Source organism: Melanotaenia boesemani, chromosome 7, assembly GCF_017639745.1.
Source record: "Melanotaenia boesemani isolate fMelBoe1 chromosome 7, fMelBoe1.pri, whole genome shotgun sequence".
NCBI classification, from domain to species: Eukaryota; Metazoa; Chordata; class Actinopteri; order Atheriniformes; family Melanotaeniidae; genus Melanotaenia; species Melanotaenia boesemani.
This window is the reverse complement of record NC_055688.1, coordinates 33,426,798-33,440,668: the sequence shown is the minus strand read 5'-3', so window position 1 is coordinate 33,440,668 and position 13,871 is coordinate 33,426,798. Positions and strand designations below refer to the sequence as shown.

Below are 13,871 nucleotides of genomic sequence, written 5' to 3'. Positions count from 1 at the left end.
GTAATAACACAAGGGGGGAAACGTTTCTGGATCATTCTACAGTGATTGACAGGCAGTAAAGGGAGAGAAATTTGACCCAGGAGTCATTTGTTTCCAATCATGTGAAATGGCATCCTGAAACAGGAGAGAAACTCAGCAGAGTGCAAATACACTTTGCCTTCATTAGATTAACATATATGACACACACAAATGCACAGCACAAACATGCATATGTCATTTATCTCCTAATAACAGTTGCTATGCACCTCCTTGGGAGTGCTCTGCTGTGCATGCACATACATACACACAGTTCTCCGCCTGTTGAGCTTCATGCCCCACAGCCTTGCTCGGGCTCAGCTACGTGCGTCCCTCATGAAGGTTTATACTGGACGCTATTTTCTCTGCAAACTCAATAAAAGCCGGTTATTTATCAGGCCAGATTATGGGACATGACTGAGCTCAGCTGTAAAGTTGAAAGTGAAACCAGCTGTGGCTGAAATTGAATTACATTCAGTGAGTAATGTGAAAAGCAAGAGCAGTTTAACAGTTATTAGCTGCCCCTCTAGTGCCCTATCAGGCATGCCGATGCTATAAACGGTTACAGTGAAAGGACTACTCTTCAGCTATCACTTCCTTTTTGTTTTAAAGAGCCAAAAGCAGGGGAAAGTTTGTCATAACAACAGGAGATCCTTATCTCCTGTTATCAGCACTGTCTCAGTATTAGGTTGAACAAGATGTCTTCACAAATTCCTAACTTTCTTTGTTTATATGTGTTTACTGCAGTGTGGCCACAGGTGTGTGTAGACAGAGGTCAATGCCGGGGGCATCGCATTGGCATGCGCTCCATGACAAGCCCATGTCATCCAGGAGCAGAGGTTAGACCAGTAGAGGACAAACAGTTTTAACATGTGGCTCAACAGCTGCTCTAAATGTGTATGTGTGTGTTTTGGTGTTTTCTCTGGGCCTCAGATTCTGATGCCATTCATCAGAGAATGTGATAATCACCCAAACAGCTCAGCTCTTGCACCCTCCACTCATCCATGTGGATTTATGTCATCTTCATTTCTGTGGGAAAAGTTTGAATTTTTAGGCCACAACATTTTTAATAAAGTTTTTTCATGTGAATGAGCTTATTTAGTCACAGCTACGGGAATGTAAATCAAGTACTTTACCCTTTCTTTTTGAGCTGAGTGTTTGGTGATCAATGGAGCTGTGTGTTTTAGTGCAGGGTGGCTAGAGGAGGTCTGTCAGCACTCAGCTTATGACCAACAAACACAAGGTACACTCTGACCCGGGCTGTCCATCATGAGGAGCCATCCCTCTTCCTGAGAGAAAGTGCATGTGCTAATTTCTCTTTTCCAACTTTCCACAAAGGGGGCTCTACACGTGTGTGTGTGTGTGTGTGTGTGTGTGTGTGTGTGTGTGTGTGTGTGTGTGTGTGTGTGTGTGTGTGTGTGTGTGTGTTTGAAAGAAACTGGCATTGGTTTTATTTAGCACGGAACTATAAATCAATTTTTTTGGAACAAGAGATGTGAGATATTCTTTTTCTCTTTGCCCCTATCTTTGACAGAGGGATGAATCGCTCTTCCCTCTTTTTGCTTCCTGTGTGTGACAGGTTATCACTTCTGGAACAGATACACAGAGAGGGGAGGATAAGAAAAGAGGTGGGGGGTGATTGAGTGAGAATGATGCTCCGTGGCTGATGTATCAGATGGCAGATGAAGGGATGGGGTGATGTTTCGGGATGGGGAGAAAAAGAGTGATTTAACGCTGGCCTGCACTCTCCTCTCCTCTTATCCCTGCCTTGTTTCTTTCATGTCTCAACCCAGGGTCAGATCTGCCTGCTGCCCCAGATGGTGCTGTCTGTCTGGGCTGCCCTCTACAGGATGTGCCCCTCTCACCCCCACAACTACAGACCTATACTAGTTTAATTGATTTCAGGGGGGGGAGGCCCTTTTCTGTCTTTCTCACATACACACAGATAGCTTGCCAGCAACTAGTGCCCCCACTGCACACACACATACACGCGGCTGGCGCTGTGCGCTGTCAACGCTAATTCAATTTGAGACGCGGGAGTGTGACTAACAGCAGACCTGCAGAGTGTTTTACCATATGCAGCACCACGCACACACACACACACACCTGACAAATCACGCCTCACACACACTCTGACATATCCATTGGTATAAAAAGAATGCAATTCCAGAGGTTTAAGTCCTATTAGTAGATCTCCTATTTGCCTCTTTTCATCAGAAGGCACTCATCTGTCAACAACTGCTAAGTCCTTAATATTCTTATGTTCACTGACAAAACAGGATTAACTTACAAAGATAGACATGCTTTAGTTACAGTTTTTCAATGTTTGGGAATGTTTGTTGCCTAGAAATAGATGATAAAATGTAACTAAGAGCCATTTAACTCATTTTATTTCAAATTTGAATTGCACATTGCATATAAATGTGACTCAGGATTTCACATAGTAAAGTTTAAATTTATATCTGACATTTTAAGTAATTGTTTTAATGTTATATGTGCAGATATTATAAATGAGAAAATCCAGCTGAATATACAAAAGTAAATGCAATTGTTTTTAAAGAAAGGCATTAAAACACTGTGGTGCTTTGAACTATGTGCCAACACACAGATGCTAGCAGCTAATGCAATTTTGCTATCAAGCTGCGTTTTATTTGTCTATTATATAGTGGGTCAGCAGTTTTGTCGTAGTGCTGCTGAAAGTTTCAGCTGTAGCTTTTTCTATTGTGGCGCACTGCTAACGTTGGTGATTCACCAGAAGCTGACACATCAATCATAGATTGGAGCTAGCAATAAAAAGCAAACAAAGCAAATTTGACCAATACCACACCAAGATGAGTTTAGGTGTATCTGCTTAAGTTTTATTCATCATGTGGAAGTTTTGTCAGGGTCTCTGCTCTTTGCAGATGATGTGGTTCTGTTGGCTTCATCAGGTCGTGGTCTTCATCTCTCGCTGGAGCAATTCGCAGTCGGTTGTGAAGCAGCTTGGGTGAGAATCAGCAGCTCCAAATCTGAGACCATGGTCCTCAGTCAGAAAAAGGTGGAGTGTTTTCTCCAGGTCAGGAATGAGGTGCTGCCCCAAATGACCCTAAGTGGTAGAAAATTGATGGATGGATCCACAGAGAAACAGCATTTTGGGAGCCTGAAACCACCATTTTCTTTTAAATTAGGCACAAAATAAATGAATCTGAAAATGCCACCAATTTATTTCCATGTTTACAACCCATATGCATCTTTCTTGAACCTTGAACTTTAACCCACAAATCCTGCCAACAGCTACAACTATGGTGGATTACAGTGTTACCTTCAAGCTATTGAGAATGATGTGGCTTATACAGCAATATTTTCTCCTAGTCAGTCTCCTTTTTAGCTGAATTCACTACTATATTCTCCTTTGTCTATTTGTTGACATCCAAAACATACAACATAAAACACTGTGCATGCTCAATGTCTTATTCACTGTTTTAGTGAATTTCTGTGGCAACGTTACAGCACTACTTACAGGTCTGGCATATACAATACAGTGATTTTAGTGGTTTTGTGTGGATGCAAATTTCTAGAAACAATACCGTCTTTACAAAAAAAAATTTAAAACAAAGTCAATTCTATTTCTGTGTGGATCTAGCTTAAAAATAGCTGAGCACAATAACTCCTCAGAGGTCTCAACAGTTTAGTCTCTACCTCTGAGCTGCAAACTAAAGCTGCAGATTTAGAAATGATCCAGAAATATGTACAAGAGCAATAGCATGTTGTAACGTAGCTTAGTTTTGAAATACTTTAAAGGAAACTTTAATGTGTCTGCAGTTGTTTTTCAGGGGTAGTAATTAATCAGTATTTTGATCATGTAGTTACAGCTGTAGTCATTACTTGAGTGAATACATTCAAATTCATATGAATATATATGTTGGGACAACGCCACCTTGGTCCATTACCTCCATTCTCCATTCATTGTTGCCTGGTTAGATTTAGTTTTGTTTGGTTAAAAAATGTCATATTTTGTGAATAAGGGAAGAGATGGAGAATGAAAGAAGCTGAGAAGATGGACTTTATGAGAAGTGATTGAATTGACTAAATGAATGCAAGATCATCAATTTAATAAACCGATACTGTGCTAAAATCTGTTCCACTGAAAAACCAGAAGCTTTTTTTTGGCAGTCTTATTAAAGTAAATATGTATACGTCATAATAATACGCCCTAATACAATTAGTCATTCATTTTAATAAAGTGGATTTTTATCCCTGTGCTGATGTTAAAGATGTGTTTTAATATTGAAATTTATGTAAAATGAGGATTTGATTTTTCCTACATGCAGTGGACATTTAATATTTGGCTATGAGGATTAGAAACAGACTGAGATACGGTTTAGAGGATGGTCCTACAGTCCTACAGTCCTACAGAGTGTAGAAATTCTAACCTGAAGTTAGAAATCAGGGTCTGTGCATACAAAATACCACATGGGTGAGTTAGGATACAAATAAAAATAACCTTAGTTTAGCACATTAGTCTGTTAACGTTCAAAATACAGCTGGTTAGTTTATGGAAACAAAACAAATATATAAATGAATTAATCAAATTTTCACTGCACAGTTTGAATGTGAGTCTAATGTTTTTTATAGTATTGTTTTAATAATTGTTCTCTGTAATATCTTGTTTTTAATTTTTTTTCTCCTGCATTTTGTGAAATGTGATGTGTAAAATTTTGAAAATCATTATTCTTATAGTGTGTGTGTGTGTGTGTGTGTGTGTGTGTGTGTGTGTGTGTGTGTGTGTGTGTGTGTGTGTGTGTGTGTTTTAGCCAGTGTTTTGCACCTCAAAGCCACAGTAGAATTGAATCTAGTTGAAAGGGCATTTGTTCAAAGCCAAAAGTGATGGAAAATATCACATTTTGAAGTGTTGATTGTCTAAAACAAAACGTCTGACCTGAGTTATCATCAGTTGCGGAATAAAGAAAACCCAGAAACACCATGAAGTATTGTTTCTGTTCTGTGTTACCAGAGCTAAATCATTAGTTGTATTTAGCTTGTTTTCTGTACGACATGATGGATCATGAAGTTAAATAAAGTTACATGTTGAATTCGAACCAATGGACTCTCAAAAGATGAGGCCAGTTGTTCCTGTTTACAGGTTGAGAGGAGGGTTAACTGGGGGGAGTTTAACAGGGTGAGGATGGGGGTGGCAGGATCAGATGTGTGTGTGTAACAGAGGTTGTGAGAGTGAGAGCAGCAGATTGGTTAAATCTTAATGAAGCATGCAGTGGAGGGCAGGGATGGACAGGGCCAGCTGTACACGGGCATGTGTGTAGGTGTGTGCATGAGACAGTAAAACTGATTAAAAGCAGCGTTAACACGTCTGACAGGGCACAATGGTCAAGAGGTGAGTGGAGAGTGAGGGAAGCCTTGGTCTGGAACAATTAGATACACACACATAAGCACACATACACACACTCACAGCAGCAGCAGATGGAGACTGGGAAAGCCCTGGGTAGCAGTGATTGGTCACACATGCCCATCGATATTCGAGTAGAACCAATCAGGTCAGCTTCCTGTGTTTGACCTGACCCTTCATGGCTGGTAATTGAATATTTCAAATGGGAAGCTGAGAGGCAGGAGGAGGACAAGCAGAGGACAGGAGGAAAATCACTTCCTTACCTCACTGTCAGGATGCCACTTAGTTAAGCTACCAAGTCTTTTTTCTTTTTACTTAATGTATACTTCTTGCTAAAGTGAAAAAACTTTGTAAGCGCAAACAGCCTAAAAAAAAAAAAGATTAAAAGATACTCTCCAGAGTCATTTTTGAACTTCTTAAAATTCTTCTTTATTTTTACATTTTAAAAAGACCGACGCGTTGCGACCAGCTAGGGCTTCATCACTGTCAGTGTTAAATCTCACTATCGAGCTAATCTACACGCCTGCTCACTGGTTGACAAACAAGGAAGTGGCATCAGAAGTTGGAAGAAAAAAGGGGGGATAGCATAAATAATAAATAACTGAACAAAAGGGAGTTGGCATAAATAATAAATAAACAACTAGAATAATAGTAAAATAATAATAATGAAACATTTTGTAGGCTATTTGCACTTTAAGCAAAAAGTCCTACATTAAGTAAAATTACTGAAAAGGTATTTTAAATCCCTCATGTAAGTAAAAGTGCAGCGCTGATACTGCTACTGATGATGGAAATACCTTAAAAACAGGTTTATTTATGAGGAAACCAGATAAATCTAAACTTTTTGATATGATTAAAGGGTTTTGATGGACAATCTGTTGTCTTTTTTTGTGGTTCCACTTATCCTTCATTTTTACTGAAGCATCAGATCATTTAATCATTCCTTAAATTTGAATTCTAGATTTTTACTGGAAAAATCACTGATAGGTGGAACTGGTGACAACTAGTGTGATCCAGAGTTTATACAACTTTTTGAAAGACGAAAAGAAAACCAGGTTTAATTTTCATTACCTTCATGGTTAACACTTTATGATAAAGGAACACATCATATACCTAAATTATCCACAAATAAATAAATATGAAAATGTGACATTAGGTAAGACATAAATCTAACATAAGTCTGAAGAAAATGTGTATAAATAACAAACCCTTGTTTGTTATTGATGGATGAATGGATGGATGAAAGAAAGAGAGAAAGAAAGAAAGAAAGAAAGAAAGAAAGAAAGAAAGAAAGAAAGAAAGAAAGAAAGAAAGAAAGAAAGAAAATTCACTTTATTAACTCCCTGAGGCAAATTAGAAATGTGCATGTGTCATTTTTTAGCTTTTAGTTTACTGGATAGGCCTGTTGGACTTTGATCTGATTTACTTGAAATTGCTGAAACAATTTGCGGTCAGCCTATAAACTAATCTATTAATCATTTTTGGCTCAAAGTACAAATGAATCTAAGTGAGTTAGTTATGTATTTTGCTTTAAACCTGTATGGTTTGCATATATTTGTGCTACCACAGCTCCAATTCCAAATTCCCAGCTGATTCCCAGCTCTTGACTGACTGAATACATTGTCCTCATATTTACTGAGCCAGCGGCTCTGTGTGTGTCAGCTGCTTGAAGAAGACCACCGGCCCACCGAATCTCTCTGCCTGTCAGCAGGTATCACTCCTTTAGGGACCGGGAAAAAAGGTGTTGACGGAGCTGGGGTGGGGGAAGCCACTTGGTATCAACACCTTGCTGACACAAATTCAAACACAGGTTTCCCCTACAGTGTTGCTCATAGAGGAGCTGTCTTCTGCACATCTGGTGGAAGCATCCTTACACATGTGTTGGAAACGAACACAGTGGATAGAAAATTAGCCCATGACAGACTCTCAGCTTTGATCATGCTGAAACATGAGGAGATATCCACGACGGGTAAAAATAGATTCAACACAAAACACTTCAAATAGATTTTGTGGCTCCTACAGCAAAGGGACATGGAATTTTAATTTCACATGATTTCAGTGAAGGCAGAAATGACTGACAGCTGTTGGATCACCAGGGTCTCAGCTGCAAATAACTGAGGACTTGAAGAAGCGGGTGCATGCCCAAAATACTGCGAGCAGCAAACTCATTAAACTGCCCGGTAACAGTCAAAATAGAGACTTGTGTCAGTCTGCAGGGCACTGATGATGATTGTGGATGTAGTTAAGTGTGTGCTGATGATGATTAGGGAGGACAAAAAAGGGTCAGAGGTGGCAGGGCATCACTCTGAAGCGCTCCCATCAGCTACAGGGCTGCGAATGTGCTCATGGATAGATATTTGTGTGTGCTTGGACAGCACCTGTAATGGCTCCCAGCTGAGACAGGCCTCCCTCTGAGACATGGTGAACTCTCTTTGTGTGTGTGTATGTGTGTAATGAGGCTCTGGCATGCAAGCAGCAGAAGACCACTTCCTCTACAGGTGACACCTTTGACCTCTCATCTGTTCCCTGTTGGAGGACAGAAAGGGGAGGGGCACAATGAAAAGTAGAGGGGAGGAGTGGCATGTGGTGAGGTGGGTACTTCAACTAAAACACAAATGCAAAATTATATATAAATAAAATAAATTCTAAGCTCACTTGGTTCAGAACTTTTTATTGGCTTTCTGTCCGTGCATGGTGAGTCCCTTGAGTGGCTACTGCTACATTTGAAAAAAAAAATCAGTGCAATTCCTGTTTTTTCAGAACATGCTAAAGCCTGTATTTACTAGGAACCATGTTTTTAACTTTATATACACTGGAAGCAGAAAGAGATGAATAATGCAACAATGCAACATGCCAGTCAGTCAGTTATCATTACACGTATAAATCAATAAATAAATAAATAAATAAATGGCTTTTTGAATTTTATAAATATATCATAACCCATTTGTGAGGTATTAGTATACATAACACTCACTTCTTGTTAAAAATACACACATATGCTGTTATATGCTGTTTCTGCTACTGAATGATAATAATAATAATGTGTTCAACAGGCAAATTAACAGTATCATAGTGTGATGCAGTAAAAGGCAGGACCGTCGTTGTTTTCTCTTGTGACAGTCCTCTGTTTTATTTCCCTTAAAGCGAGAACAGGGAGGAGCACACAAAGTGTGCAGGCACATAACGCAGCTTTATTTTTCCCTGCTTCTCTTCTGCTCCCTGTTTTTCATCTCGACTTCCTCGGCCTCCGTTTCTCCTCCATGTCATTAAGTCGGTCACACTTGGTCCCGTAGCCTGGACAGCCTCTGGGAAAGCTCATCCTGGTGACAAACCCCACACACAAAGGGAATCAGGGACATGAAGATGCAGCCACAAACAGTAAACTGGTCTCACAGTGTGAGAAGATTTGGAGCATGTGTGGGTTTAAAGGATAACTGTTTTAAAAATCCACAAACCTCTTTCTATCTTTGAAAGATTAAAAGCCTGAAGCAGCACTTAGGCCCTACTAGAACCTCAACTTCATTCAGCTCTATTTCTACAAGACTTTTCAAAAAGAAGAGTCTGTGTTTCACAGAGAAAAGGAAAAATGAAAAAGAAAAAAAGACATGATGTTTAAGACCAAAAGCTTTACAAAACTAATAAAAAGCTATTTCCAAATAACAGTTGAATTTTTAAATGAATAGTAATAGTAATTATAAGAAAAGTCATAATAAGGGCAAAGTGTGAACAAATACAGACAAATAAAAACAAAAAGTTTACAAAATGATCAGCGATTTCAAAACAACCGCTTTCAATCACAGAGCAGAGGCAGAGTCTGTCTCCTACAGCCTAACTGGCCAGATGTTTCGCTAAAAACAAGCCTGAATTTTCTGTTTTCCATTCCGTTCCTGGGAATTCTGGGAAACGATGGCAGACCTGCATTTTGAGAGCAGAGAATTTTTGTTGGGTGTTGGTGAACAATGAGATTTTAATAGAAGACAGAGTTTTGACATTGAGGACTCAGTATGTTATTAAATAATTTTAAATGATATCGTTCTACAGAAAGCCACCTGATCTGTTTTGGTGTTACATGTCTGAACTCTGAGGACAGCAATTACCTGGAAGATTTTTAGAAATTGGTTTGGACTGCCAGCTTAATATCATGGAGCACACAATTAAATCCTAGAGCAGTTTTTCACATATGTTTGGGATATGATGCATTTTTTATGTTTTTAGGCAATTTTATGCAGATGAAAGAAGCTACATATTTAATGATTAAACCAGCTACAGACGTTTTTTACCTTTAAAATATTTCCTTTTCTTTTTTTTGACAACAGAAATCAGCTGTTCAACAGTTCAGGGCCGTCTCGTCCCATCTTTACAATGTGCCTGATTTCACTATATTTCTATATTATATAAGTTAAAGATTAAATCCACAAGTTTGTAGCAATTTTCCAAACCTTGTTTCCAGAAAAGTTGTCAAATTTTCTAAAATGGGAAAAAATGTGATTAAATGATTTATTTGAACTTTTAAAGGTAACTATTTTTAAAAAATATTTTCAAAGTTTTTAATCACCAACTTTATTGTAATAGGAAAAAATAAATAAATTGGAAAATTTAAAATTAGCACATGAAACTGAGATAGAAGCATGTTTTTCAGGGTTGCATCCTTATCACACCATGCGCCACGACTCATTCTTGACTGGAAAGGCTAAATATTTGATGGATGATCCTTTTATACCCAATCCTGCCACCCTAACCTGCCACTGACTGATTGTGCAACCTTTCAGATTGCTGTAACTTTTTCTGTTTTTCTTTGCCTTTCTCTATACTTGTTTTTTTTTTTATATACTACTGGCATTACATTTTAAATTGACTTTTATTTCATAAATACGATGAGGTTGCTTATTTAGCACACTAAGAATAATTTCTTTGCACTTGTGTCTGTTAAATAAAGGTTCAAACAAATTTACAAATAGCTGTTTTATGTTTTTTTACTACAGTTTTAGAAAACTTGTAAATTTTCTGAAAAAGAATTGTATATTATCCTTAAATTCTTCTCTGTCTCTACGCGACAGTCTTTTCATATTAACATCAGGTTACTGATCTGTTCAAATTACAGATACAAATACAACTTTTTCAATCTTCTTTTAAAAATTTCAATATATTTTCCACATACAATAACATTTCTTAATTTTTTTAAACTTATTTTTCTTGTAATTTTAACAGAGTGTAATGCATCTAATGTTTTGAACTAAAAGTAGTTTGGAGATACTGTATATTCTGATTGTAAAACAATTAGTCAGCTCTTTAAATGCTAATGTCTGGGTGCCACTGGTTTCTGTTTACTAATTAAACTCTAAAGGACAATGGAAAAAATTATTTGCCAACGCTATGCGCAGCCCCCCTCCCTCCAAAGTACTGTGAGAAGAGTGTAGGTGATACCTGCTCTACTGATGCCTCAGATGAGGCCAGTGAGGCAGTCTGGCCTGGAGGAAGTTTCAGATTAAGATCCAGCCTAAACAAACAGGAGAAACGTTTGAACATTTGCACCAGGAAAGACAACAAAAGGGAGGAATTTTTCTGATTTCATAAAAGCACATCTTTAAAATTATTTAGTAGGATTTTTTTTTATTACAAAGCAGCTTGTAAATAGCTTTAATGTCATAAAAACACTACCAGTCGAAATATGGACACACTTTCCCATTGGATTTAATGTGAAAGTGTGTCCATTTTTCTAACTGGTAGTGTATGTCTTTTAAAAATGGTATTGTACTTTTAAAAGCATAGCAATGTAAGTTTGCTATTCTTTTACCCCTCAATGAATCTTTTTCTTTTCTTTTGCTTTTAGACAGATGGGAGGTACTTACCCTGCTTCATCGGCCATTTCATGCAACAGCAGATCCACTTCATTCTGGTAATAAATCAAATAAAAGTTAAAGCAGAAAAATATGGTTGAAACATTTCCTTGGCTTGTAAACATCAGTGCTTCTCACCTGAGGTGTTGTCAGGGTGGTGGTGCTGCTCATTACGTCTTCCATCTGAGCTGTCTGCACGTCAAGAGTCTCAGACTGGTTTTCAAACTTGTCCATGAGTGCAGAAATCTGAGAAGGGAAACGGGGAGAAACCCTGCATAAACATGAACTGTCAAATGTTTCCATCTTTATTGTGTACAGAAGAGCCCCTTTTGTTTTCACCTTTTCCAAGTTCATGCTTTTTAGTGTAGCATCCATAGACTTGACCACTCCAGACATGGATTTAGAGACCTGGGGAATAAAATAATGAAAAACATGGTTGAAACCACTACAGTCTTCTTTTTGTTGTTGTTAGAAAGAGCCTATATATCATTATTAAGTAAAAATGGCTTTATAACCGGCAGAGATTTAAGTGCTGTTTCCCTATATTTCCACTAGGTGTCACAAGTGGAACTCTGAACTCTTAAATTGTCAGGCCCACCTCTTATCCTAAAATCCTCTCTAATATGAGAAGGATTATGGATTAATCTTGTAAAAATGAACCTAGTCTGAGTTGAATAAGCTATAGTGAATGATTTTTTTATTAATGCTGTTGCAGTAAGGCTTAATCAGGCAGACAGCGACATTCAGAGGCACTAAAAGGTGGTTTTCAGCTATACAAACTCAGATCTCCTCACACTTCTGCAGATGTTATTGAGTTAATGGAGTCTTTCCTTTAGAGAACTTCAATTAAAGCATAACAGTGTTAGGTCTGAAGGACATCTATTGAGATTACGTAACTACAGTATAATTGGTGTCTCTTTGCATCATTTATTGCTCAGTCTGAAGTACATTGTAGTTCTTTTTCTAGAATAAGATTTACTTTTTGAAAAATATAGACACTAAAATCTGTATGGAGAGCAAATTATGTGGTATATAAAAAATCACATCTATGACTAAGACATAAGCTTGTTTACTTAGTGTGGATGCGACAATTACACATATTTCAGAATCATTCCAATTAAATTAATTACTATGAATAAATGACTCAACAAAAATGTAAAGAATTTAAAATGGCTGCTTAGATGGTACCACATACTTTGTAACAACTATCATGTGAAAGTCAATAGTATCTGACTCTGTCAGCTTTAAAAAAAATAGAGTTGGACCCTCTCATTAACAGTCTGACATAAAATCTTTCTTACTTCATGTCTTAATGACAAAACATTGTTTTGTGATCAGTATTTAAAAGAGGCAAAAAGAAAGTCCCACAACATTATGATATGCAAATACAGTAGCTACATGACTGACCAAGCTAGTGATGTTATTAATGAATCCTGACTAAGCTCATCACTTCACCTTGAGGAAAAAAAACTCAAGTAAGGATAACCTGGTTCATAGTGACAGCAGTCTGGACCCGAGAGGCCACAGCATCCACACGGGTACTCATCCTCAGGAAGTTAATGGACTGGTGCTTCTGACGGATGGCATTCTCTGCATGGATCCTTGCTACCTCCATGTTACCCTTCTGAATAGCCTGGGGGTGCAAACAACAGATGCACACACAAACTTAATATAGCATGCCTGGCCTCTAATTTAAAGATGAGTCAACAAACCAACCTGCTTCACTTTGGTTTTTTCTGCTTTTTCCTCTTTATCACATTTCTTAGAATTTCGCTGCAACTCCTTGGCAGCAAACTTGAGGTTGAACAAGTGTTCTGGTAAGTATAGTCAAGGGATGGGTTAGATTAGAACTGGTAATAATTCAAAGTGAGAAATGCATGGGACAATTTTACTGACGCATCTCGGGACATTTGGTTAATTGAACACAAGGAAGAACATAAAAGGAACCAGTTCTTTCCGACAGTGGTGAAAGATTAACCAGACATTAAACTCTGATGTGAGCTAGACAGCTGTCACTGTTTTTCCTTCATCATTCAATGAACAGGCAGGAGTTAAAATCACAACAGCGTTAGCTAGTAACCAAAGGCTTATGACTAGCAACGGTCACTGCAAGCCAGCTGTGTCTTCCGTCCTGAACGTCCAAGTACACAATAAAGGATACTCTCCATATTCGACATGATGAAAGTCTTTCTCTGGGGCCTTTTTGGTTATGAAAATAAAAAGAACAAATGAGTATTGACACACTCGCTAGGTAACCAGAGTTGTTTGTTTTGGTCTATTTTTAAGGGTTGCCATTGTACCAACATATCAAGCAAGAGAACAATCTTGTGTGTACTTCCGGTTTTGCTTGAATTCACTTAAGCAAAGTGGATGTTTTGCATTTGTTTCAGTGTTGAAAAAAACAGAATTATAGTTGTTGTGAAATATTCCCATCTTTGTAAGAAAAAATAATCCCAAGTGTGCGAAAATGGATATTCAAAATAGTTCAAATTAAACAAGCTTTAAACACGCATGCGCCGAACAGTGACGCTGAGACGGCAATTTTCCTTCATAAGAATCATCTTCATTTTGATCATATAGCCTGGTTATTATATAAATCACTATAAAATCCTAACCTGCTAAAATGCCACAAAGGT

General features: G+C 37.9%; 1 protein-coding gene across 1 annotated transcript; it reads right to left on the bottom strand.

Annotated features, from left to right (window-relative positions):
- Positions 1–8,053: 8,053 nt before the first annotated feature.
- On the bottom strand, positions 8,054–13,550 carry LOC121643374 (charged multivesicular body protein 1b-1-like). The gene is made up of 8 exons (XM_041990756.1): positions 13,397–13,550; positions 12,952–13,049; positions 12,722–12,868; positions 11,575–11,643; positions 11,374–11,481; positions 11,248–11,291; positions 10,823–10,895; positions 8,054–8,718 (listed from the first exon to the last, which is right to left on the bottom strand). Exons 1-8 carry the CDS (start codon positions 13,410–13,412, stop codon positions 8,674–8,676), a joined length of 600 nt encoding a protein of 199 aa, XP_041846690.1. The 5' UTR covers positions 13,413–13,550; the 3' UTR covers positions 8,054–8,673.
- Between the last annotated feature and the right edge of the window lie 321 nt (positions 13,551–13,871).